This window comes from Agrilus planipennis, unplaced genomic scaffold, assembly GCF_000699045.2.
Source record: "Agrilus planipennis isolate EAB-ADULT unplaced genomic scaffold, Apla_2.0 scaffold240, whole genome shotgun sequence".
Taxonomy (NCBI): domain Eukaryota; kingdom Metazoa; phylum Arthropoda; class Insecta; order Coleoptera; family Buprestidae; genus Agrilus; species Agrilus planipennis.
In genome coordinates, this window is record NW_020439153.1 from 390,873 (window position 1) to 418,661 (window position 27,789).

A 27,789-nucleotide genomic window follows, 5' to 3' on the forward strand; every position below is an offset into this window, starting at 1 on the left:
TCTTACTTATGAACAAATTTACCATTTAACAAATTTTTCTATTAATCAATATTGAATTGTAATTTTTAATACAATGGCTAATAGCAATGAAACATTTTTAAATGTTTCATACTTTTTAAATTCTAATTATTTCTACAAATACAACTGTTTTTTGATTGCATATTGGGGAAATTAAAAAGAAAAAATAAATTGAAATACTTTTTGTGAATCCTGTGTTTGTGCATAATATATAACTAATTAATACTATTGACAATTGTACAATAAAAATGTAAAGCATCTTTACTGTTATTAAAAAAAAATTTGAAAAAAAGTTATGTTACCTGTCTCTAATATTATCCATATAATCGGCAACATAATCGATCATCGCCTTTCCGAATTCTCTAAATTCTTTGCTATCCATATCCACGAAAAAAACTCACAATATTAATAATAAGACAATCAGTGAACTATGAATTTATATGTAAATGTAGAAACTGCCACATTTACTATTAAACATTAAATAACAAAAGATCACTCAATCCATTCTATATATTACAAAAGAGAGAGGAATATTCATTTATACAATACACTTGTATATGTGTATCTAATTATATCTCATTTGGCACAAGATATCTTTCAGAGTTGATTCTAATGAAGAAAAAGAGACCTTCACTCCAGTATTAAATCGTAACAGACAACATTAAGTATCTAAAAAGATAAAAACCACGAATCTTCAACGAACTTACAAATTATTCTGGTTTACGTCGTTACGCCGCCGATTAAATTATTTTTCTCTACTCAGTACGTTATTGACAATTTAAATAACACTGTCAAGGTAAAACAACTGTACTGTAAACCAAGTGGCAATTAAATACTTTGATAATCAGCAGAAAATCCAATATCCACCGACAACTTGTTGGATAACCTTATTTCTTGCGGTTTTAAAATAAAAGGGCACACTGGGCAACATCAATGTACAAGGTGTTTGCTATAAGGAAGTTACTCCTCAGGGCATATTGTCAAATTTGGATGTATCATGTAGGGATGAACTCGAATTAAGCATAAAAACGTTTTATTAAACATGAATTGAATTATCAATGATTTGATTGGTTTAATGTGTTCAAATAAACACGTAAATACGTGCTTGAGACCTTTTGAAGATGAGATCGGCAGGGACGGCCTTAGTCATTGGAAGGTTCCGGGCGGGTACATTTTTGCGAGGCCCTCGTCTTTGTGGAATTAGTTTTAATGATGATACTTAAAAAATGTAGTGATTCATAAAACAGTTTTAAAATTGTTTATCGAAAATTAAAAAAAAACAAAGATAGCAAATTTGCGGCTTCTTTTAAAACTATTAAGAAATTCAAATAAACATTAGTTGCATGTGGTATTACTACCTAATATTTTTCTAATTAGATTGTTGCGCGAGTGTGCGAGGCCCCTGCAAGAGCGAGGCCCCGGGCGGTTGCCCTGTTCGCCACCCCCAAAGGCCGCCCCTGGAGATCGGTACAAACGGTACATGCGAAAGTCATAAATATCTGTACCAGAACATGACAATTCAATTTCTAATTCAAGATTGTACAGTTAACTTTCAGGAAAAAACGAAACAAAAATCTGTGTTAGTTGATTGCAGGAAAGAATTACGATTATTAGAATAACGCCAATGAAACTAATCAAAAATAACTTTATCTAATATACCTAAATTGTGAAAATTTTATTTTATCATTAATTGGCGATGGTTGTTAAACTGGCCCTTAAGTTTAAACGAATCTAAAAATTTTGTAATGATCCGTTTTTTTATGGTTCTCTGGCATTAAATTTTTTTGAACATCTTTGTCTGCTTCCAGTCAATCAAAAACATTATATTTTTTGAGGAAACAATATACAAGTTATTTACATGTCGTAAATTGTAATACCTTAAAATTTAAATAGGAAAGTGCATTATATTATTAATAAATAAACCATTTTCTTATCGTACCTATTTATTGTATATGTAACTAGCTTTACAGAAATAAACGCAAAGGTTGCAGTTGCATGAGTTACATGGGTCTTGGTCAAGGTTCAAATTAATTGCTACGATAATGTTCTTCGTTTACGTCAAAGNTACTACCTAATATTTTTCTAATTAGATTGTTGCGCGAGTGTGCGAGGCCCCTGCAAGAGCGAGGCCCCGGGCGGTTGCCCTGTTCGCCACCCCCAAAGGCCGCCCCTGGAGATCGGTACAAACGGTACATGCGAAAGTCATAAATATCTGTACCAGAACATGACAATTCAATTTCTAATTCAAGACTGTACAGTTAATTTTCACGAAAAAACGAAACAAAAATCTGTGTTAGTTGATTGCAGGAAAGAATTATGATTATTAGAATAACGCCAATGAAACTAATCAAAAATAACTTTATCTGATATACCTAAATTGTCAAAATTTTATTTTATCATTAATTGGTGATGGTTGTAAAACTGCCCCTTAAGTTTAAACGAATCTAAAAATTTTGCAATGATTCGCTTTCTTTTATGCTCTTCTGGCATTAAATTTTTTTTGAACATCTTTATTTGCTTCTAGTCAATCAAAAACATTATATTTTTTGAGGAAACAATATACAAGTTATTTACATGTCGTAAATTGTAATACCTTAAAATTTAAATAGGAAAGTGCATTATATTATTAATAAATAAACCATTTTCTTATCGTACCTATTTATTGTATATGTAACTAGCTTTACAGAAATAAACGCAAAGGTTGCAGTTGCATGAGTTACATGGGTCTTGGTCAAGGTTCAAATTAATTGCTACGATAATGTTCTTCGTTTACGTCAAAGTCGTATAGTTTATTATAATTCAACTCTAAACTATGAATAATTTTGCAGTTGTGCCTGATTGTAATTCATTGAAATGAGAATTCAAACAACACGCTGTACTGTTATTAAAATTATAATTAGTAAATTAATGCCAGAATTAATTTGAAATAGAACTTTTTAAATAGTAAAATATGCACTTAAATCAATTTTATCATTAATTGGTTTTAACTTTTTTCTTTGATATATTTTTCAACGAAATTCTTAAAAAGTTGTAGTCGATCTTATGAATCTTAAACAGAAAAGATAAAATAATTTCACAATATCGGTTAGTGAGGTGATTTGAAAACCTACTCCAATGCTCATTTTATAATTAAAGTAAATGGAATTGTAAGTTTTGCATATTCCTTTATTGATTCTGCGAAGCATTGGTATATAAAATAATACGTCGTCATTACCTCGGGGCCTTTATCCCGAGGATCGGTTGGACACGCACTTCCACTCCTGCACTTCTAACCATTTGGGAATAGTAATCTATTAATCTAAATCTATTCCGGAACTTTTGTAATATGTTTTTGTTTCTGCTTCTAATACGTCTCTAACTAACCCTTTATGCCTGATAAAGTGTCCTACCAACCCACCTCGTCTTACTAACCTATTAACTTCAATAATTTCCTCCGTCCTCCTACTCTTCCCCTCATTTCTATAACCTTTCTTAACCACGGAATTTTTAGCGTCCAAATTTCACAAACTTCTTACCTTTTCTTTATTCTCAGCGCAACAGAAAGTTAAAAAAAATATAAATATATATTACTTTCTTGTATTAGGTATATAATAAAATAAAATATAAATACACAAGTAAAACATAATGAAATAAAAACATTAAAAATAAATTAACAAAAATAATCTTAGAAAACGTGAATTATTTTAAATAAAAATGTTATTACTGCTGATCAAAACTGGTAGAACTGAGCGCCAACAAGTCCGACTGCGTCTCCATCAAACTGCCTCTGAAATTAGACGGAAATGTCCACGTCACGTCGTAGTACCGTTTTTCCAATAGGTCATCAGAAATTAGGGTAATCGTGAAGTTTTTCAAGTTGCTCAACTTATTCGCGTTTATATGCATTGAAACGTCTACGCTTTCTCGTATTTTACGAACTCCATCGATGAAAATTGTGTTTGGTAAAGAGACGGTGGATGTATTGTAAGTTAGTTTGTATTCCACCCCTTGTCTGTAAAGCTGGGCGATGTCATCTCTGCATTCTTCGTTTACGTTGTCAACAGCAAAGTAAACCAACTTTGATCCCAAGTATGACGTAGCAGCTAAAGCAGGAATACTGTAAATGTCTATGTGGATATGAAATATTCTATACGTATTGTAGGTATATTTTTGATTTTGAACTATAATCAGCGGCGGATGCATGTTTCCTTGGAAATCACTTTTCAAAAAAAGAAAAAATTATAAATGATAAACCATAAAATTTCTAAATGACGCGCAATTTGCATTTTTTTGCCCTAGACAAAAATTTTCAGTCTCTCAGAGTCTTTCAGCATCTCTGAGAGCGTCTCTCACAGTCTCTCAGTTATTGCCTAAATGTTTTTATGGATCTCTCACAGTCTCTGTATGAGAGACTCGAACGATAGAATTGTTAATTCAGAGATTCGAGTCTCTCACAGAGAGACTGAATAAATAAAACTGAAAAATTGAAAGACTCGAGTCTCTCGTAGAAAGACTAAATCTTTGAAATATGTTGAACTTGTCTATCGAGACACCACTTATTGAGAGATTCGAATCTCTCGTTCAGAGATTCGAGTCTCTTGTTCAGAGACGCTAAACAGTTTTGAGACCTTGAGAGATTGAACATTTTTATCTCGGAGAGTGCGAGTCCTCATTAGCCCAGTTTGAACCACTGTAAAAAGCGAAATTCTGCGCTCTCAAGTTTTAAAATTGGTTAAAAAAGAGTCAAAATTAGGAAACATTTCCTTAGATTACGCAAAAACACATGCTATTCTATGACACCCTACTATACCGCACTTTTCAGTATATTATACAAATTAACATTGGCTTGAACCTAGCGGCGGATCTTGCACATTCGTAACCTCATGCATAATTTTTTGTGGGATCCCAATTCATAAAAAAATAAAAATTAAACTATAAAACTCCTAAATAATCCGTAATTTTAGAATTTGCAAGAAATACATAACTGGAATGTGGGCCCCATGAGTCGAGGACCCCACACAGAGTGCATCATTTACTTCACCTTAAACCCGCTTCTGCTTATAATTATTAAATAATATCATTATCATAAGGTCGTCTCACTAGAGAAAAATTTTCAGTCTCTCTCCAGTCTCTCAGTCTTTCACACTCTTATACAGTCTCTCAGTTATTGTCTAGGTGTTGTCTAGATCTCTCACAGTCTCTGCATGAGAGACTCGAACGATAAAATTATTAATTCAGAGATTCGAGCCTTTCACAGAGAGACTGAATCAATAAAACTGAAAAACTGAGAGACTTGAGTCTCTCGTAGAAAGACTGGGATCCCTGAAATATGTTGAACTTAGAAAATTTTAACCATTGAAAGATTCCAGTCTCTTGTTCAGAGATTGATACGAAATGAGGATCTCTTTATGAGCGATTCGAGTCTCTCGTTTAGAGACGCTAAAAAGTTTTTTTTGACAGTTTCTCGAAAGTCTCTCAGCGACACCAGAGAGACTCGATGAGAGACGGAGACTCGAATCTCGCTTTCAGAGACTGTGAGAGACTGAACATTTTTATCTCAGGCAGTCCTAAGACTGGTTGGACATGTATCTCCACTCGTTTCTATCCTGAGATAATCTTCGCATTTCCCTAAAACTAGAACATCCACATCTTTAACTATTCGCGAACAGTAATCAAATCTAGGTCCACCTCTACTCCTCTTAACCCGTGTTTTCCTCGAATATGTCCCTGACTAGAGCTTCACGCCTGAGGAGGTGTCCTACCAACCTATCGTTGTTGTCCTACTCTTTCTAATATCTATTCATTTCTAACCTTCTCTATCCACGGTATCCTCATCATTCGCCTATAACACCATATTTCAAACGCTTCTAACCTTCTTTTTTTCCGCCGCGCCCACCGTCCACGTTTCACACCCGTACAGCACCGCGCTCCAAACAATTTAACAATCTTTTCCGAATTTCAAAATTATTCGCTCGCGATCATGGAAGTGACTTATAAATGATATATAACGTAAAAAAATGGTGTAAATCTGAACACTGGGTGCTCCCAATGTTTCCTTAACATCTTACCGTAATCTTTGCTCCATTGTTCGAGGCCTTCTACTGCACAACTAAACAGCTTACCAACTCCTGTCCATAAGTCATCGTTGAGGCAAGGAATCTGTATATTTATTATTTTAGGACATGTTTTCGCTTTCGTTACTACATTATTAGTATCTGATCCGCGCGTTCCACAGGTGCACTTTGCGGCAACCGTTTTCGAGAACATCACCTCGTCCATTTCGATTGGGATAACAGTATGGGATAACTCTTCGGTGTTCGGCACGATCTTCAGTTCTATGCAGAAGTCTCCAACTTGAACATTCGTAAAAAATATGAGATACATCCGTCCGATTTCGCTGAAGCAGTACGCCCGGAATTGCAGAATTCCGACGCCTTTCTGATCGCAAATTAATTCACTCATTTGCGAATTAATTCTACTGGGTAGCGTAGGTAATTCGTTTCTAGTTTTCCACGACAACAGCTCTACACTGTTCGAATTTTCCACTTTACCTGTGGTGTAAAAGATTCGGTAATTCGTTTCAACAGCGTACGGTGACCGAACGGGTAAAGAGACATCGACGGAATTGTAGACCGGAACGGGAAGTTTTACAGTTGTTGTACAACGATCAAACTTGACGATGCCTTCTAACCAGTAGGACATGCACTTGGCAAAACGGTAACCCCTGTTTTCGCCATTCAGTAGAACAAATACCCTCACAGTTTTGATAAAGTTTGCTCTAAATGTTAACTTAACTTTAACCGATTTCTTCGGCTGAACCACAAACTCCGTGCTACTGACCGAGACGCAGTTGTAATCGTTTTTAAACAGAGTAACATTGTACATGATCTTCTGCTTGTCGTTGTTGAACACAGCAATGGTACTGCTAGCTGATTTGTTGATGTTAGCTTCTAAACTTATTGTCTTCAGTGGGTAAATGGATGGCAGAAATTGGAACAAATACACGCACAGGATTAACGTGTAGATTCCCGTTTCTGTATCCGTTATATATTCGGGACTCACAGTAATAACGGCGTGTAGCTGCTTGAGCCATTCCATCACTACTATTGCGTTATGGTGCATGTTCTCTAAGGAATCGGGACAAAAGTAGATGTCGTTCATATTGTCGTTGAAAAAGGGGCAGTAGAGGGAGATTGCAGCCAGTAAAACAAGACCGTCTTCCAAATCCTCGTTGAAATTCGTCAGTTGACGTTCTTCGAGTACGTTCTCCAGATTTTCATTCCACGTTTTTATTTGGACATTATACGAACTTTCCAGCCAGCTGAGAATTGCCAATTCGGATTTGGTAGCAAAGTGGCTGCTCGTACAATGAAGACTTTCTGCGGGTGATTGTAGGATTTCAAAAGGATCTGAAGTACTGCCAGTCGACAAGGGATCTGTTTCGTAGTATGGAGCAACGCTCACTTCTTCCGATCTTTCAGAAAGCAGAGTTTCCACGCCAGAGTCTGAATAATTGTTTTCTGTAGTATTTGGGATGAAAGGCATGGACTGAATTTGGAAGAGTATTACAACTTTATATGTTTGAAGAATTAGGTCCAACCAGCACTGCTGACTTCGTAAATAAAAGTCTTTTTCTTTGTATGGTTTTGTAAGTTCTAAACGGATATCTTTCCTTTGCGGTGCAATCTGATTGATCAATATCAAATAATCGTCATAAGATAATAAATATTCCGGATGTACGTAGGGAAGTGTGGCACCCTTTGATTTAAAGAAAGCAAGCGCTTTTGAGTAACTTTCGCAAACTTTTATTACTCGTTGGATGTCGTCCGCAGGTAATGTAAACCTACAACAACAATACTGTATATTATACTGTTATATATATCTAGTATCAATACGTATCTAGAACGGATGCGTATGNCCTTTGATTTAAAGAAAGCAAGCGCTTTTGAGTAACTTTCGCAAACTTTTATTACTCGTTGGATGTCGTCCGCAGGTAATGTAAACCTACAACAAGAATACTGTATATTATACTGTTATATATATCTAGTATCAATACGTATCTAGAACGGATGCGTATGTGAATTAATTGTCTAGGTGTTGTCTAGATCTCTCACAGTCTCTGCATGAGAGACTCGAACGATAAAATTATTAATTCAGAGATTCGAGCCTTTCACAGAGAGACTGAATCAATAAAACTGAAAAACTGAGAGACTTGAGTCTCTCGTAGAAAGACTGGGATCTCTGAAATATGTTGAACTTAGAAAATTTTAACCATTGAAAGATTCCAGTCTCTTGTTCAGAGATTGATACGAAATGAGGATCTCTTTATGAGCGATTCGAGTCTCTCGTTTAGAGACGCTAAAAAGTTTTTTTTGACAGTTTCTCGAAAGTCTCTCAGCGACACCAGAGAGACTCGATGAGAGACGGAGACTCGAATCTCGCTTTCAGAGACTGTGAGAGACTGAACATTTTTATCTCAGGCAGTCCTAAGACTGGTTGGACATGTATCTCCACTCGTTTCTATCCTGAGATAATCTTCGCATTTCCCTAAAACTAGAACATCCACATCTTTAACTATTCGCGAACAGTAATCAAATCTAGGTCCACCTCTACTCCTCTTAACCCGTGTTTTCCTCGAATATGTCCCTGACTAGAGCTTCACGCCTGAGGAGGTGTCCTACCAACCTATCGTTGTTGTCCTACTCTTTCTAATATCTATTCATTTCTAACCTTCTCTATCCACGGTATCCTCATCATTCGCCTATAACACCATATTTCAAACGCTTCTAACCTTCTTTTTTTCCGCCGCGCCCACCGTCCACGTTTCACACCCGTACAGCACCGCGCTCCAAACAATTTAACAATCTTTTCCGAATTTCAAAATTATTCGCTCGCGATCATGGAAGTGACTTATAAATGATATATAACGTAAAAAAATGGTGTAAATCTGAACACTGGGTGCTCCCAATGTTTCCTTAACATCTTACCGTAATCTTTGCTCCATTGTTCGAGGCCTTCTACTGCACAACTAAACAGCTTACCAACTCCTGTCCATAAGTCATCGTTGAGGCAAGGAATCTGTATATTTATTATTTTAGGACATGTTTTCGCTTTCGTTACTACATTATTAGTATCTGATCCGCGCGTTCCACAGGTGCACTTTGCGGCAACCGTTTTCGAGAACATCACCTCGTCCATTTCGATTGGGATAACAGTATGGGATAACTCTTCGGTGTTCGGCACGATCTTCAGTTCTATGCAGAAGTCTCCAACTTGAACATTCGTAAAAAATATGAGATACATCCGTCCGATTTCGCTGAAGCAGTACGCCCGGAATTGCAGAATTCCGACGCCTTTCTGATCGCAAATTAATTCACTCATTTGCGAATTAATTCTACTGGGTAGCGTAGGTAATTCGTTTCTAGTTTTCCACGACAACAGCTCTACACTGTTCGAATTTTCCACTTTACCTGTGGTGTAAAAGATTCGGTAATTCGTTTCAACAGCGTACGGTGACCGAACGGGTAAAGAGACATCGACGGAATTGTAGACCGGAACGGGAAGTTTTACAGTTGTTGTACAACGATCAAACTTGACGATGCCTTCTAACCAGTAGGACATGCACTTGGCAAAACGGTAACCCCTGTTTTCGCCATTCAGTAGAACAAATACCCTCACAGTTTTGATAAAGTTTGCTCTAAATGTTAACTTAACTTTAACCGATTTCTTCGGCTGAACCACAAACTCCGTGCTACTGACCGAGACGCAGTTGTAATCGTTTTTAAACAGAGTAACATTGTACATGATCTTCTGCTTGTCGTTGTTGAACACAGCAATGGTACTGCTAGCTGATTTGTTGATGTTAGCTTCTAAACTTATTGTCTTCAGTGGGTAAATGGATGGCAGAAATTGGAACAAATACACGCACAGGATTAACGTGTAGATTCCCGTTTCTGTATCCGTTATATATTCGGGACTCACAGTAATAACGGCGTGTAGCTGCTTGAGCCATTCCATCACTACTATTGCGTTATGGTGCATGTTCTCTAAGGAATCGGGACAAAAGTAGATGTCGTTCATATTGTCGTTGAAAAAGGGGCAGTAGAGGGAGATTGCAGCCAGTAAAACAAGACCGTCTTCCAAATCCTCGTTGAAATTCGTCAGTTGACGTTCTTCGAGTACGTTCTCCAGATTTTCATTCCACGTTTTTATTTGGACATTATACGAACTTTCCAGCCAGCTGAGAATTGCCAATTCGGATTTGGTAGCAAAGTGGCTGCTCGTACAATGAAGACTTTCTGCGGGTGATTGTAGGATTTCAAAAGGATCTGAAGTACTGCCAGTCGACAAGGGATCTGTTTCGTAGTATGGAGCAACGCTCACTTCTTCCGATCTTTCAGAAAGCAGAGTTTCCACGCCAGAGTCTGAATAATTGTTTTCTGTAGTATTTGGGATGAAAGGCATGGACTGAATTTGGAAGAGTATTACAACTTTATATGTTTGAAGAATTAGGTCCAACCAGCACTGCTGACTTCGTAAATAAAAGTCTTTTTCTTTGTATGGTTTTGTAAGTTCTAAACGGATATCTTTCCTTTGCGGTGCAATCTGATTGACCAATATCAAATAATCGTCATAAGATAATAAATATTCCGGATGTACGTAGGGAAGTGTGGCACCCTTTGATTTAAAGAAAGCAAGCGCTTTTGAGTAACTTTCGCAAACTTTTATTACTCGTTGGATGTCGTCCGCAGGTAATGTAAACCTACAACAACAATACTGTATATTATACTGTTATATATATCTAGTATCAATACGTATCTAGAACGGATGCGTATGTGAATTAATTCGAGTTAATCTTTTAAATGTGATCTTTAAAGATTATTTGGAGCTGATTGTTTTAGATCTTGCCAGATTAGTTTCTTGAAAAGAAATGGTCACCTGGCTACTATAATCAACTTATGGAAAATGACAACGACATATAGGCAGAAGCAGAGAAAACTGAAGAAGAACAAGACAGACAAAAACTAGAGGAAAAACTAAATTTATCGAAATACGCGAAGGAATACAAAGAAATCAACCCAATCGATAAACCGGAATACTTGAAAAAGGGACATAAACGAAGGAACGAACTAGAGATGTATGCAAGAATCGGGTTATGATAAAAAAAGAAAGCTAATAAGAAAAGGAAACTCTACGCAGAATATGTTAGAAAAAGGAGGAAACACTACAACATGTCCTAGAAAAATGTGAGCCTACGGGAAAAGAGCAGGAAAGTTAGATATAGAAGATAACGGGCCCAGGAACTCATGAAAGAATGTGGACTATAATATGGATAGGGAAATTGAAGGAAAAGGAGATGGGAAAAAACGAAGAGCACAACATTGACACATAAAAAGGAAAAGACAGAAGAAGAAAGAACGAGCACAACATATACTTACACACACACACAAACACACACACACCTACACATACACACACACAAACACACACGCACACACACACACACACACACACACACACACACACAACAACACACAAATCTATCTATCTATCTATCTTTGATGATATTTGTTGATCAGTCCAAATAGGTGGCGCTACACATTTTAATCTTCCTTCTTGTTATTAGATTTGGACATTTATATAAACAAATGAATAGAAGACATTCTTACTTTCTGCCACACCAAATGATAGAAGTAATCTTGTCTCCTAGTAACTTTATAAGAAACTGTTCATAGTACAAATATGTTTTTCGTTCATTCTTTTTGTCTTTTTCATTTTTATCTTTGCCTTTACGCTCAGCTGGCATTGTCGAAAATCCTTCGGGTATCTTTAGAAATTTATCGTTATTAAAGACTTGACTGAACACAACATATTCCATCGTTTCCAACGTCCTCTTCATATGAATGTAATATCTATTAGATGAACATTCAGAATTCGGAAAAAACGGACACGTGTAATTCGAAATATTGAGACGTTTTCCCGAATACACGCAATACGGAAATGCATTTTCCATGTCTTCGCAATCCTGAAAAGTTAAGAGTAATAAAAGAACTTGAAACGCTATCACGCTTTGATCGTTACTATAATGATGTGATTGGGTTCATGTAAAAGGAATTTAATTTGTTCAAAGCAAAGTGTACTCTGTACTTGGCTAATGATAATCGATTAATTAATATAAGTGGCGTACTTAGAATACTTAAGAAGGAAAGTTTTTCCTGCTTAATCCGTTGAAAAATCGTCAAATTTTGTAGCAGGTGGTCAAAAAATTTTTAATAATATTATAACAGACTAATTAGTATTAGTAAGAAGATGCCATAAATACATAATTATAATAGGGAGTACGTAAAACCAAGATCAGGACATGTGATGGTCTAATTTGTTTCAATTTTTTCAAAAAAACAGTTTTCGAAGAGAATTCTGTTATAAATTTCTCCAAACTCTTGAAATAGTGCATTAGTGAATTAATTTTACCCACTATAGATAATCTCAAATTAATTCACCAATACGCTGAAGTGGTGTCGTCTTACTTGCGAACGTTTCAGATGCGAACAACCACATTTTGGTGTTATTTGCGAACACTCGTATTAAGATCCAGGTGCTCTTAATAATTATAGGTCCATTTGCGAACAACTACATTTTATTTATTTCGGTTGAATCTGCACCTTTTGATCTCAAGATTGTCCAGTTCAAGTATTTCCTTTTATTTATAGAAATTAAAATGTCTTAACATTTAGGTACTTGATGACATTATACAAAGTATACTTTATGTTTTGTGTTTATTAAATTTTACTAACCATTTGTTCTCCCGACTGTTTCACTGCTGTACAGAATATTGTTTTAGAAGCATTATAATTTCGTATAATCACCGTTTTGCAAACTGTTGCTCCGAAATACGTTTTTCCAAAATTTAAGAACATTGTTCGCTCGTTAGCAGGAATGGGATGGAGTATCTCGAAACGCGGTTGAATAATATTTGCCGAAACTTTTACAGATATTGAATTAGCACATTTTATCCAAAACTGGGTACTATAAGGACCCAACTGATCTACCATAATTTGCAATGAAAGTGGCATTTCTCCTTTAGGCTGTAACGAACATTGCAGTCAAAATGTTAGAAATAGGTAAGTGTTTTCTGTAACCCACTTCCCTAGAAACTTCTATAATTCAACTATTGCTGAGTATATTCAATTTAAACTATTTGCATTTGTGGAAAACTCTACTAACATACGTATCTATAGTTGGAACGATCACAATTGGCAAAGTCCGCAATAAATTATCTGTGAGAGTGNGGTTTTTCAAAATATATAACATTAATCCTTGCGATTTTAAGAAGTGAAGTCAAGATTTGTTACCTTAACGGCTTAACGTTACATTTTTCGAAAATTGAAATTATCGAAACAGCGAAAGGAAAGTCTTCCTTGGTCTACGATGGTTATCACTTGGTTATGTATACAAAAGAAAAAACAACAGTGCAAAGGAATGTTAAAGAGCAAGTGTGATGAAGTAATGTCAGTCACACCACATGCTTGTAAGCCGGATATGGCTCTTATTGAAGTAAAGAAAGGATTGTTTTCGGCAAAAAAACGAGCACGGGAGGAAGATGTATCTATATACCAAAGATATACTCCGAAGAGATGAAACTGCCTGTTCGCAAATGAAACTTTAATTTCTAGGTCAACCCAAGGCTACTTATTGCTGTTCGCAAGTGGCACTAAATCTCATTTGTTCGCAATTGACATGTTCGCAAATAGCACTAATTCGCTGAAGTAACACTACAAAAATTCAAAGTGTCTCACTTTTGGAATAGTTAGACCTTTGTTTTCAGTCTTCTAAACATTGCTTACTTTAGCATCCAAATAGAGTGTATTGTGTTAAATTGTAGGTAATTATGTCATGAATATGTAAATTACTTGTTTTACCTCGTTGCTTACAATATTTTGGTAATTATGTTCGTCAAATACTTTCAAGAAGCCATGTATTGTAAAGAGGCAATTTTCCGCACAGCCTTTCACGCCAATTTTTTGCGAAGAACCGCAAGAACATGCAAGGTTTACATCGGTGTCAACTATACCATTTCCTCTGAAGTACACGAACAGTTTCAGGGGCACGGTTTCTCTATTCTGATAAGTTCTTTTTCTACCTCCAACTGTTATAATTAAATCGTTCAGCTCAGTTTCAGCTGTGAAATGACAATCAACTGAATGATCAGCAAGTTCGACAGTTATGGTTTTTCCGACTCCACAACATGGGGGAACTGGTGGAAAGAACACGATCTCTTCCTGGAAGCTAATTGTGGCTGGTTTGTAAATTATTTCAAAGGAGAGATAGGTAAACAGGGGTCCATTTGAGTAGTGCCTTACAAAAACCGGAGCGTGTAAGGTTTTACCAATTTCAGGTACAGTATGGCAAACAATATCTAATATGGCCTCCTCACCCACGTTCAACTTGGCGGAAACAGAATTATCAAAATCTTCAAACATTCCGTCATCTACTAATGTAAAGATGGAAATTAAGATTATTTTTTGAATGAGTTTAGAAGATAAAGCTTTCTTTGATGTCAGTAAATACAATTAACTCAAGAAAAACGTGTCCGAGGTTCAGTTAAACATATTTTTGGGTACCCAACAAATTTGTTTGGGATCTATCTTCGTTATATAATTGCAAAGACTTGCTTACGTTTAAAAATAACAAAAATGAAGGACAGTCATGTTAATATCAGATGATTGGTGTAGTATTTGTTTGATACTTATAAAAATCACCTTTGCCTATGGAATTTTAGGAACCGTTTTCTTTTACTTCCCTTTTAAATGGTTTAATAATTATATTATAGTTCACAACAATTAGGTAAGAATATTTTCATGAAATAATACTACGCAAATTTCCTGTTTAAACTAAAAAACTAACAATATGTGAGATTACAAGTATGCTAAACTTTAAGACATTAAAATAATTCGAAGTAGTCTGTATTCTGTCGAAACTGCCAGACGCGGATCGCGATTTTGATCTTTTTGGATCTCATCAGCGTGTCGCAGGCAGCTCCGACAGAACACAGACCAACTTTTACCTGCTGTCTTAACAGTACGTTTTAGAAAATACTACAAATGGCGCAGTAAACGCCATCTGTAGCACGATGCTACATTTTAGGATTACGTATGCTCCAACAAGGTCCACTTGTGTGGATATCTACTTGCTGAAAACGAATCCCGGCGTAGCCAACCTCAACGTGATAGGCACGTTAGCTTAATCGAATAAAATAATTCGAAGTGGTCTGTATTCTGTCGAAACTGCCAGACGCGGATCGCGATTTTGATCTTTTTGGATCTCATCAGCGTGTCGCAGGCAGCTCCGACAGAACACAGACCAACTTTTACCTGCTGTCTTAACAGTACGTTTTAGAAAATACTACAAATGGCGCAGTAAACGCCATCTGTAGCACGATGCTACATTTTAGGATTACGTATGCTCCAACAAGGTCCACCTGTGTGGATATCTACTTGATGAAAACGAATCCCGGCGTAGCCAACCTCAACGTGATAGGCACGTTAGCTTAATCGAATAAAATAATTCGAAGTGGTCTGTATTTTTATGACATTACTTTTAAGAATTGTTGTAAGAACTCAGTGTGTTCAAAAAGTTTCAAAAATAAAATTAAAATTCTATTTGTGTGCTAGTTAAAGTTTAAATTAATTAGCCATAAATATATTCGTACATACCTGAGTGCAAAATGGAAATGCTTTCTTTAATATCATCAATTCTTATGCAGAATTCATTTTCCTCATCACCCACATTAGTGATAATAAGGCTTTGCTTTTCAGGCAGCTCATGTTTATACTGATTAATTTCGAAAGCAAATTTAATTTTCGAAAAGTTCAAATCGATATTGGTAACGGTACTTGAAATCGTCATTGTTTGCAACTTGTAGTCATTTGGGTCTAAATCGACTTCATATATGTTTTCGTACAAAGTTCGATTATTTTCAACAAAATACATGAAATTCTCTGAAACATTGACCACTGGTGGTCCCACGATGTCGTTCACAACAACCGGCAAATAAAACTTGAGTGTGTTAGTGGTTCTGGGAGTGAAAAATAAGCAAAGCCTTTTTGTTTCTCCCGGATTAAGAAAAAATCCGTCATTAAAAAGGGTTTTGCTGCTGTAGTCATTCTTTTCTTTAATCGCGTATTCAGGGACTTCATGGAGAGGTATGCGAAACTTGCTTCTACAACTACACTTGTTTACGATATTGAAGGACATGCTGTGGGTGGAGAAACATGTGACCTTTTTGAGATGTAGAGCGTCTGGTTGTATGTAATAGAACGGATACACCACAGTTGCATCTATTTTCAAGTTTAATTCCAACATTTTTCCAACGGATATGACCAAGGTACAGTCGAGTCGGAGCGTAGTGGTGAAATGGAAAATTATATCGATCAATTGATCGCACTTCCTTTCCAACATTCCGTTTTCTGGGGTGACCGTCAAACCAGGTATATGCTGATGACCGCTAATTGAAAATGTCACACAGCACATGTCCGCGTTCCTTAAAATTACTGACCGTTTCAATTTTGTGTTCAACGGAACGTTCGGAACGCTCAGGCGGTTGCTCAGCAAAAATACGTTGAATGGGGTGTATCTCACTAACAAGGAAATAGTCCTGTATATCCCGGAGTAAAAAAAATTTAGTTCCGCTTCGGTGTCGATGCAGACGTTTTCGCATTTTTTCTTGTAAATTGCACACTTTAAATTGCGATGCGGTGGGATGACACCGGCCATTGGTACTATTCGAAAACAATCGGAATTCAGTTTCCATTTAAAGACTATGTTGCCAAATACGATGTTTGTGACAGTGACCACCTTGTAGTCTTCGACATTCTCGAAGATGATATCAGTTGGATTTAGTTCTACCATTGTGTCGACAATGTGGGCGTTGAAGGCGATCTCGGTGAAATGGCTTCCGTTTGCAATAATTTCTATCTGCACAAATACCAATCCGGGTTTTGAAGGGGCAGTGAACAGTAGCTCGATTTCTTTCGACGAATGTGCTTTCAGAATTGCATTATTTCCGTCAGATATTTCTATTAAAGGTTTTGAGAAACTAATAGTGATGGCCACGTTGAAATCATTGAGATTTTGAAGTGTAACTTTTTCTGCTACTGAGCTATCAATCAGCACCTGTTTTAAAAATTACCATATAATCGCCCGAGATAAAAATGTTCAGAGTCTCTGAAAGCGAGACTCGAGTCTCCGTCTCTCATCAAGTCTTTCTGGTGTCGCTGAGAGAGACTGTCGAAAGACTGTCAAAAAAACTGTTTAGCGTCTCTGAACGAGAGACTCGAGTCGCTCATAGAGAGATCCTCATTTCACAACCAGTCTCTGAACGAGAGACTCGAATCTGAACGAGAGATTTCAATCTCTCAATAAGTGGTGTCTCGATAGACGTGGTTAAAATGTTGTAAGTGTATCATATTTCAGAGATCCCAACCTCTNAAATATTCTAAAACCCGAACATTTTGACAACACTAACAGAAATTGAAAAAATTGCTTGGAATAATTTTCTTGGAAAATAAAAAGGCTGGCAATTACGTTACTCTTGTTGAAAATATGATGTTATCGTATCAAAAAATGGGTTGCAATATGTCCCTGAAGATCCATTTCCTAGAACTGTAGAGCGGAATTCGTTTATTATAACTCTGCCTATACTGGCCAACCGCTTATTATGAAGTAATTGCAGTGTTGAGTTTGGTTTTTATATTAAATTCTCTATAAGCAAGTTTGCATATAATGACTCCGTTTAAAATGATATATCGTTTATTATGACTGATTCTCAAGAAATCATATTCGGCTATAGTGATCCAAATGATTAATAATAACATTTTAGCTCATTTTTCTGACCCTTATGTATACTGATATTAAAATTCACTGTTCTTTTTCTTTTTTTGTTAATCAATATATACACTTTGTAGTTTTTTTATCATTATTAAACCAAATAACTAACCAAAATAGAAAGTTTTTTATTTTCTAAGACTATGCTCGCTTAGTATGACGTGTTTGTCATTTTCCCTTCGATGTCATTATAAGCCAATTCTACTGTAATTATATTTCATAAATAGATGTTTGAATATATTCACAAATATATGTGCCAAAATGCAATAATTATTTCGTTAGGGGGTTGTTCATAAAATACGTTCGCAAATAAGGGAGGGATACGACAAAGGGAGGAGGATGTCTAGAGAAATGTGACGTTTGTAGTTCATCAGTTTAATTTTAATGTTTTTCTTAACTTAGCAGTTCTTAAGCTTTTCATTGCGGTGGAATGCCATTCTTATCGCTATATTTAATAATAAGGAATCGTTTATAGGGCGGGGGTGAACTATCTTCTGATTAAGACAGAGGAGTGGTTCGAAAAGGTGAAATAATGAGTGACGTATTTTATGGACGACTCCTAAACAATGACTTATCTAGATAATCGTCACTAAAAATTAAAAAAAAAAACAGGCTGTTGAGTATTCCGCCGAAATTGTCAAACGTGGATCATGGTTTTGATCTCACTGAATATCATCAGCACGCTGTAGACAATTCCAACAGAATATTAACCAATTCTGCCTTCTGCATATATAAACCGTTGTCTTAAAGACAGCAGGTGGATTGGTCTGTTCTTTGCCTTACGATTAATTTCATAAAGGCCAATTAATTTGTCCTTTAATTTATGCGTATATCAAAATTACTTACCCTTTTTAATATAATACTAGAAGGGTACACTTTAAAATTAAAAAGTGCCTCAGGGCTCATTGGCAAACTACTCATGCAGATAGGTTTCTCCTTTAATTCTCTAAACGTCGGACAATTTTCTTCCGGCATATTCAAGAGTAGAAGATGATTCTTATCAGTGATAGTGTAATTTTCTAGTTCATATTTCATTTTTCTTTGTATTGCAGCTTCTCTAAGTTTCGCATCTCTTATTTCCCTCTTGCGCTCAAAGTAAATGTCAAAATAGGCCCTGCTAAGTTCTAATGTATACTTTTGTGCATCGGGTACATCGTATTCGTCCCAGGTGGCTATTGCTCGAGGAATCTTGGCGAAAATTGTGGTACACCTTTAGATGTAGATAGATTAATAAATATCGATTATAATCAATAATATCGTAACCATCTAGTTAAAGCTACAAGGATATAGTACGAGGGCGGTTCAATAAGTACCCCTGTTAGAAATGAAGACACCTCCTTTTTTAAAATTTGTTTTTTTATTTTTCAACATAGTCCCCTTTTAGAAAGATACACTTCTCCCAACGATCCTGCCATTTTTTTTAACCCTCCAAAAAATAAGATTTGTCGAACTCTCCAAAATCCCCCCTGTCTCGGCGATGACTTCCTCGTTTGAGCTAAATGTCTTTCTGGCGAGTCATTTCTTCATGGTAGGGAACAAGATGAATTCGCAGGAAGTCAAATCGAGTAAGTACAGGATGTGCGGCAGCAAATTCATAACGTAATTCATGCATCTTGGCGGCAACAACTCCTGATGAATGTGCCGCTGCGTTATCGTGTTGAAAATGCAACTTCTTTTTCGTCAAATGCGTCCGTGTCTCCTTCAATTTTTTGTCGAAGCGGTCCAATAACTCACTGTAGTATTGTTCAGTGATCGTTATTCCTTTTCCTAAAAAATCCGTAAAATGATTTCCTCGGTAACAACGTTTGCCAGGCTTCCTGATCGCTCCTATCAAAAACGGATCTTTGCCCACGTTTAAATTCGTTGAAGCAATATCTAACTGTGGTCGTAGATGGCGAAATGTCTCCATAAACAGTATCCAACTATGTTTTCATCTCCTCGCATTTTTTCCCATCCAAAAACAAAAAGCGAGTTACCGAACGATACTGCTCTTTTTCCATCTTAGCGAAAATAATTAAACACGTCTCAGTCGAATGGCTGCCAAATCCAAATCAGTCTTAAAATCCGTTTTGGAGCACACGATGACAACACCAATTTCCCTAAGAAACGTCCTCTGTCTTCAAACACGGGTACTTATTGAACCGCCATCGTATTTAATAAATCATCATCATCATCATCATCATCAACATAAGATCTAAAATAATATGTAATAAACTTATCCAGAAGACTTATTCTCAGAGATCTCTAGAGATAAGATTAGACCTCTCTATTTTTGTCCGGATACTGTATTACAGGAGTAGGAGAGACGGTAGAGATATAAAAGAAGATTGCGAGGCCCGAATCGTTCTTAACAAAAACAAGCATCTTCTCAGATATGAAGAGATAGTTGGAGACATAGATATAGATTACACATAGAAACAGGTAGACCTAGATTAGATTACTGTACACTAATAGTTCGGGTTATGAAATGTTCTATTTTTAGCGAAGATTAGCTCAGGATTGGAGAGAGTAGAGGTGCACAATCAGACTTTTAGGACTGACGACGTTATGATGATAAAGACTTTATTCCAGTCTGAGTAAATCTTACCTTTTTGTGATATTCCGTCTCGGTCTCAGTGACTTGGGCATGTCGTTTGGGAATGCTATTATGTCACTTAATTTGTCAACACTTTTTATTCTATCAACAACGATCGGTTTCGGTATAGGTATATTGGTATCGAATGAAACTTCTTCGGGAAGAAAGCCCACTTCATGGGTAATAACGGGTGTGATACCGTGATTAATTTTGGGTACGGGCTTTTTCGATATCGTGGTCGATTCTAGCTGAATGTTCGCCTCGATTTGTCCGACGATTTGCATTCCTTTTGTTTCGATACTTGGCAGGTTTGGGTACAAAAGGTCAAATATTATTTTAGTTTTCTTTTTTCCCGGTGCAGAGGCTGTAATATTGACCAGAAGATCCAACTGACTTAGAGGTTTGATGCAACCATCGGAAGGTTTTACTTGAACATAGGCAGTTGGTTTATACTCGAAGTAGATCGAAATGTGCTGATTGTTATTTTTCATACTTATTACCCTTGTTACAACATCCATTAAGTACATGTCTTTTACTAACAGTTCTGATGGAACTAAACTAACATCGGGAACGAACGCTACTGCATATAGGAGTGTCACTACGTAATTATCATCCCTTCCGAAAACCAGTCTTGTTTCAGTTTGTGATTCGGAGTCATCAGAACCTTCTCTTAACATACGCCCTTAAAATAACATAAACTTTTGTATTTTACATTAATGGTTTGTTAATTTTTCAAGGTCTCAGGATGATTTTTTTCAGAATTCAGTTTAAATTGTTTCCCTTTCCATTAACAAAATTACGGTCTACATATTTTTGTGGTTTTAACAATAGTAGACAATTTTACCTGCATCTAGTAATGTTGATGACGACATGTAACCTGGGCTGGCATATCTCAGCTCGGAGGATTCTTTTTTAGCTTCCAAATCACTGTCTACAATTTTTAATATTACTAATTCTCATATCTTTGTAGTAATTGGGGAAAGCCATACCGATAATCTCGAATACACGCGCTTCTTGGAAATACAATTCGACGAACTTAAACCATTGAAAGTATTCCTTAACAACATATCGATTGCCTGTGTTAATTGGTTTTGTTGGGGTAAATCTAAAAGTACCAAGTCCTGATTATAAAGCAAATATTTCGTTTAGAAATCTCCTTGACATTTGGGTCATTATATTCCTTAAAGATTAGTAGTTTAATAATGACTTTGTTTTTGTTATTTTGCCTTGTCCACACACAGGGATTAACTTCCCTTATGTAGTCATATTGCTCAAAGGTGAAAAATTTTCATCACCTGATTTCTATTTGTTTCAAATGGGAACTTAATTATAATTTCTTGATTGTCCATAACTCGTAAGTTCCAAAATTGTAAACAAGTGAACATAATTTATTAATTCGCCCAAAGAAATTTGATGCCCTGAATTATATTTCGTCAATTTTAAAATATTCTAATTTTATGAACCAATTTATAACTAATCATCAATCATCAATTTGTGCTGAGGAGTCTATTAACCAAAGACAAAACGTTAATGTAACTTCTCAGTCTTTTCGAGATTGATCTGATTATTTTTAAATTGTTAATACTTTAAGCTACTGTTAGGTAAAAAATTTATTTAGAACACATAATTAATTGCTTACGATACAGTTATTGTTTTAGTCTCCATTGGATAAAATTGTCCTCCTGTGGGAAAGCAGCGAAAGGCGTTCATATCAGGGATTGTGTTAATAGCTTCACGAAGCACCTGTCGTATATACAATACGTGAAATATTTAGACTGGAAAAACTTGAACTCAGTAGGTGAAGATTTAACCCAAATCACCTCGATAAAATATGACTCCATATACCAAGTTACAGGTAAATGTCATTTTACTATAAACAGGAATACTTTCTGCGTAAATAAATAAGTTACAATGTTTGTTAATCTTATTCATAAACCTAAAATAATCAAGTGCAGTTTCGATTACGTAATGAATGCAATCCTATGACAAAACTTTGACATGATTAATGCATTATTAATAATTACATTTTAACTTTAATATCCCGAAAAGTAATAAAATCCGGTAGAAACAGTAGGTAAGGAATCACATTTGATCTAAGTGATTTCGGTTGAATCTGCACCTTTTGATCTAAAGATTGTCCAGTTCAAGTATTTCCTTTTATTTATAGAAATTAAAATGTCTTAACATTTAGGTACTTGATGACATTATACAAAGTATACTTTATGTTTTGTGTTTATTAAATTTTACTAACCATTTGTTCTCCCGACTGTTTCACTGCTGTACAGAATATTGTTTTAGAAGCATTATAATTTCGTATAATCACCGTTTTGCAAACTGTTGCTCCGAAATACGTTTTTCCAAAATTTAAGAACATTGTTCGCTCGTTAGCAGGAATGGGATGAAGTATCTCGAAACGCGGTTGAATAATATTTGCCGAAACTTTTACAGATATTGAATTAGCACATTTTATCCAAAACTGGGTACTATAAGGACCCAACTGATCTACCATAATTTGCAATGAAAGTGGCATTTCTCCTTTAGGCTGTAACGAACATTGCAGTCAAAATGTTAGAAATAGGTAAGTGTTTTCTGTAACCCACTTCCCTAGAAACTTCTATAATTCAACTATTGCTGAGTATATTCAATTTAAACTATTTGCATTTGTGGAAAACTCTACTAACATACGTATCTATAGTTGGAACGATCACAATTGGCAAAGTCCGCAATAAATTATCTGTGAGAGTGGACGTATCTTCTTTCTTGTTTCCACATGAGACTGTAATCATTTTTCTGGGTTTTGAACACGTCCTTGTTAAGCTAGCAAATGATTCATGAGTAGTACCTACAGACAAAGTGAAAAGTGATAGCTGAATAGCCCGAGATAAAAATGTTCAGTCTCTCAGAGTCTCCGATAGCGAGACTCGAGTCTCCGTCTCTCATCGAGTCTCTTTAGTTTCGCAGAGAGAGACTGTCGAGAGACTGTCAAAAAAAATGTTTAGCGTCTCTGAACGAGAGACTCGAGTCGCTCATAGAGAGATCCTCGTTTCGTATCCAGTCTCTGAACGAGAGACTCGAATCTCTCAACAAGTGGTGTCTCGATAGACATGGTTAAAATTTTCTAAGTTCAACACATTTCAGAGATCCCAGTCTTTCTACGAGAGACTCGAAGCTCTCAATTTTGTAGTTTTATTCATTCAGTCTCTCTGTGAGAGACTCGAATCTCTGAATTAACAATTTTATCGTTCGAGNCTTCTTTCTTGTTTCCACATGAGACTGTAATCATTTTTCTGGGTTTTGAACACGTCCTTGTTAAGCTAGCAAATGCTTCATGAGTAGTACCTACAGACAAAGTGAAAAGTGATAGCTGAATAGCCCGAGATAAAAATGTTCAGTCTCTCAGAGTCTCTGATAGCGAGACTCGAGTCTCCGTCTCTCATCGAGTTTCGCAGAGAGAGACTGTCAAAAAAAGTGTTTAGCGTCTCTGAACGGGAGACACGAGTCGCTCATAGAGAGATCCTCGTTTCGTATCCAGTCTCTGAACGAGAGACTCGAATCTCTAAACGAGAGACTCGAATCTCTCAATATGTGGTGTCTCGATAGACATGGTTAAAATTTTCAAGTTCAACATATTTCAGAGATCCCAGTTTTTCTACGAGAGACTCGAGGCTCTCAATTTTGTAGTTTTATTCATTCAGTCTCTCTGTGAGAGACTCGAATCTCTGAATTAACAATTTTATCGTTCGAGTCTCTCATACAGAGACTGTGAGAGATCCATAAAAACATTTAGGCAATAACTGAGAGACTGTGAGAGACGCTCTCAGAGACGCTGAAAGACTCTGAGAGACTGCAGAGAGACTGAAATTTTTTGTCCAGGGAGAGGCTGCTTACGTACGCAAAAAATCAGGGTCTTATAACTGCCTGGTTGGAATTACACCTTTAAACATTCATCTTTACTTTCCTAAATTCCTGAGAATGTGGAACTATCTTTAATATCCGGCAACATACTCAAATTCTTCTTGTTCCCATCTCTTTTTGTTACACATCAATCGGTGTAATGTTATTCCGTCTTATTTATTACTGTCCGCTGCAAATTGTACCTTGGCATCTCTTTTCTATGTTTACGATATTCCCTACAACGTCTGCCGTGTGTAAAGGGTGTAAAGGTAGCCGTTCTGTTAACAACCGTTTTAGTCTAGTTAGTAAGTTAAAAGAAAAAAGTAAATGCTACAATTTCATTGCGGACTGTGCCAATTTTGAACGTCCCCCAACTATATTTGAATCACAACCCTTCGTCTGTATGATACCCTTTTATTTTTGATACCTTCAGTACTCCTCTTGAAGGTTCTATGTCCAGCGTGTTGTGACATGAGTAAACGTCTGCAATAAATCTAACAGTTCTTCCGCAGAGATTGCGTAATGTAATGATCTGGGCGTTTGATACACATCTGACATTTAGATCGCCGAAATCTACATCATGTGGAGTAGCTTCAATATTCACGTCCGAAGATGTACTTAAAAATTAATTGACAATATATACCAGTGATTATATACACGCTAACAGGATAACATATTAGGCGTCCCCAAAATTGATTTTATTCAACTTTTATCGATCAGGAATGATATAAAATATCGTATTTCATTAAAGTATTTACGTACTAAATACAGTAAAAGTTTATACACTATCTTATTTTTATTGTGGGTACTCCAATCTTATCAAAGTTTTCGTTCAAAAATTTTTAAAATATATAAGTTACATTTGTAGTATAAAATCTCAAAAGACTTACATGAGTAGTGGATACATGTAAACCACGTCGTTAATGTAAATTGGGACCTCTGCATAAGGTAAATGTGTCGCTTTTGAATAATGATACGTCACCTTCTTTTTTATTGATAAACCTGGAGAGAGCATTACTGTACGTTTTATGGGATCGATGTGAAATGCCTGGAAAAGCGAAACAATCCTACGGTTTTTTAATTAACAAAGAATAACGCAGGGTCCGACCGTTTTTAACAAAATAAAAATCACTTGTGAAAGAAAAGGTTTAGAAGCGTTTGAAATGTGGTGTTACAGGCGAATGATGAGGATACCGGGGATAGAGAAGGTTACAATTGAAGAGGTATTAGAAAGAATAGGACAACAGAGAACTCTGTGAAAGTCAATAAGAAACTGGTGAGATAGGTTAGTAGAACACCTTCTCAAGCATGAAGGTTAGAGACATATTAGAGGCAGAAACGGGAGTTAGAAGGGGTAGAGTTAGACCCAGATTAGATTACTGTTCGCAAATAGTTAAGGATATGGGTTGTTCTAGTTTTAAGGAAATGCAAAGATTAGCTCATGATAGGAAAAAGTGGAGGTGCGTGTCCAACCAGTCTTAGAACTGACGACCGTATGATGATGATGAAGGGAGGTTGGCGAAACGGGAGTTGACAAGTCAGATTAAACCACGGTAAAAGAACGGCGTCCAACAACGGAGATTGTTCTAAAGCAATGGCAAATCATATGCTGTGATAACTGATCTAGACTCTCGTTTTTTGTAATGCATTATTGGAATTTCTGGATAACAAGTAAAAAAAAAACAGGTTGCTAAGTAAAAACTAATTATCATAAACAACAAGAGATTGTACAACCATTCGTTCCTCATTTAAATGTTCAAAACCACTCGNATCCTCATTTCGTATCCAGTCTCTGGACGAGAGACGCGAATCTCTCAATAAGAGGTGGCTCGATAGACATGGTTAAAATTTTCTAAGTTCAACACATTTCAGAGATTCCAGTCTTTCTACGAGAGACTCGAGTCTCTCAATTTTTCAGTTTTATTCCTTCAGTCTCTCTGTGAAAGACTCGAATCTCTGAATTAACAATTTTATCGTACCTAGGCAATAACTAAGGGACTGTGAAAGACTGAGAGACTGGAGAGAGTCTGAAAATTTTTGTCTAGGGTAAATAGTTAAGGATGTGGGACATACTAGATTTAGGGAAGTGCGAAGATTGGCTCAGGTTCGGAAGGGGTAGAGGTGCGTGTTCTAGTAGTCTTAGGAGTGACGACCCTATGATGATGAAAAACTTACAAATGATTTTGGACTGCCTATTCTAATAAACGCATTGACATATCCACAATTAACAATTGTAACTGTCTTTTCATATACGTTTCCTTCTGAAGTATCCACAAACTCAATAAACGGAGGGGATACTTTAACGTTGTCATGCTGTAGATTGACAGTATGAATTGCGTAATTGCGTTTTTTCTCCATTATTCGTATTACGTCTGTCGACTGCATTGTGGACAACAAACTTGATCTTATCATTTTTGCTACAAAAACAATAACCACGAGAATATAACAATTAAAAGTATCTTCAATGCAAGCAAATGCCACAACTAGAAAAAAAAAAAGTGTTTTTGTCAAAGTCATTGCCAGCTACGACAAAACTCAGCTACTATTTCTCGAAATTTTAGAAGAAAAACTGCATTATCCGGGTAGCTTTCCTTTATCCTGCGGCACGAAAGCGGATACGGGAGTGGGATTGTAAAAAAAATGCTTCCCTCAATGGGTAGAGATGTAGACTTTGGTTGCTTATTACAGTTTTACACTACTCAAATGACCATCATGAAATTTTGTGCATACATTTTTATGGATACAAAAAAGGACATGGGGTGCTTTTATCCAAAAAAATCCCGAGGGATAGAAATTTTATTATATGTTTAAGCTAGAAAGTTAAAGACTTTAGTTTTATACTGATTACTTAAGAACGAATCCATCAAATTATTGTACTTTTAATGATCTTTGACATGTATTTAGGGCATTAACGCTTGTGCATCCCGAGATAAAAATGTTCAGTCTCTCAGAGTCTCTGAATGAGAGACTCGAGTGTCCGTCTCTTATCGAGTCTCTCTGGTGTCGCCGAGAGACACTGTCAAAAAAACTGTTTAGCGTCTCTGAACGAGAGACTCTAGTCGCTCATAGAGATACTCATTTCGTATCCAGTCTCTGAACGAGAGACTCGAATCTCTGAACGAGAGATTCGAATCTCTGAACGAGAGATTCGAATCTCTGAACGAGAGATTCGAATCTCTCAATAAGTGGTATCTCAATAGACATGGTTAAAAGTTCAACATATTTCAGAGATCCCAGTCTTTCTACGACAGATTTTTCAGTTTTATTCATTCAGTCTCTCTGTGAGAGACTCGAATCTCTGAATTAACAATTTTATAGTTCGAGTCTCTCATACAGAGACTGTGAGAGATCCATAAAAACACCTAGGCAATAACTGAGAGACTGTGAGAGACGCTGAAAGACTTTGAGAGACTGGAGAGAGACTGAAAATTTTTGTCTAG

General features: G+C 36.2%; 2 protein-coding genes across 2 annotated transcripts in view; both read right to left on the bottom strand.

The window, feature by feature from the left end:
- The window catches only part of LOC108739728 (alpha-methyldopa hypersensitive protein), a 3,564-nt gene extending 2,782 nt beyond the window's left edge, over window positions 1-782 (bottom strand). Inside the window, exon 1 of the mRNA XM_025977865.1 lies at window positions 321-782. Coding sequence (XP_025833650.1) covers window positions 321-400 — 80 coding nt within the window. The 5' untranslated portion in view covers window positions 401-782. The remainder of the gene's footprint in view (window positions 1-320) is intronic.
- Window positions 783-3,697: 2,915 nt separating this feature from the next.
- On the bottom strand, window positions 3,698-26,843 carry LOC108739727. Its single transcript, XM_025977873.1, has 15 exons — window positions 26,525-26,843; window positions 25,240-25,397; window positions 24,777-24,966; window positions 22,707-22,997; window positions 22,095-22,198; window positions 21,445-21,560; window positions 21,300-21,386; window positions 20,468-21,137; window positions 18,727-19,090; window positions 15,711-17,169; window positions 13,917-14,488; window positions 11,667-12,022; window positions 8,978-10,759; window positions 6,066-7,840; window positions 3,698-4,100 (listed from the first exon to the last, which is right to left on the bottom strand). The coding sequence occupies exons 1-15, from the start codon at window positions 26,759-26,761 to the stop codon at window positions 3,718-3,720; spliced, it is 8,544 nt and encodes a 2,847-aa protein (XP_025833658.1). The 5' UTR covers window positions 26,762-26,843; the 3' UTR covers window positions 3,698-3,717.
- Window positions 26,844-27,789: the final 946 nt, after the last annotated feature.

Coding starts and splice junctions, on each gene's coding strand:
- LOC108739727 (XM_025977873.1), bottom strand. CDS start 26,761: ATGATAAGATCAAGTTTGTTGTCCACAATGCAGTCGACAGACGTAATA. Junction 22,199..22,706: donor AACAGTCGGGAGAACAAATG/GTTAGTAAAATT, acceptor TATATACGACAG/GTGCTTCGTGAAGCTATTAA. Junction 4,101..6,065: donor ACAATGGAGCAAAGATTACG/GTAAGATGTTAA, acceptor TTCCTGCTTTAG/CTGCTACGTCATACTTGGGA.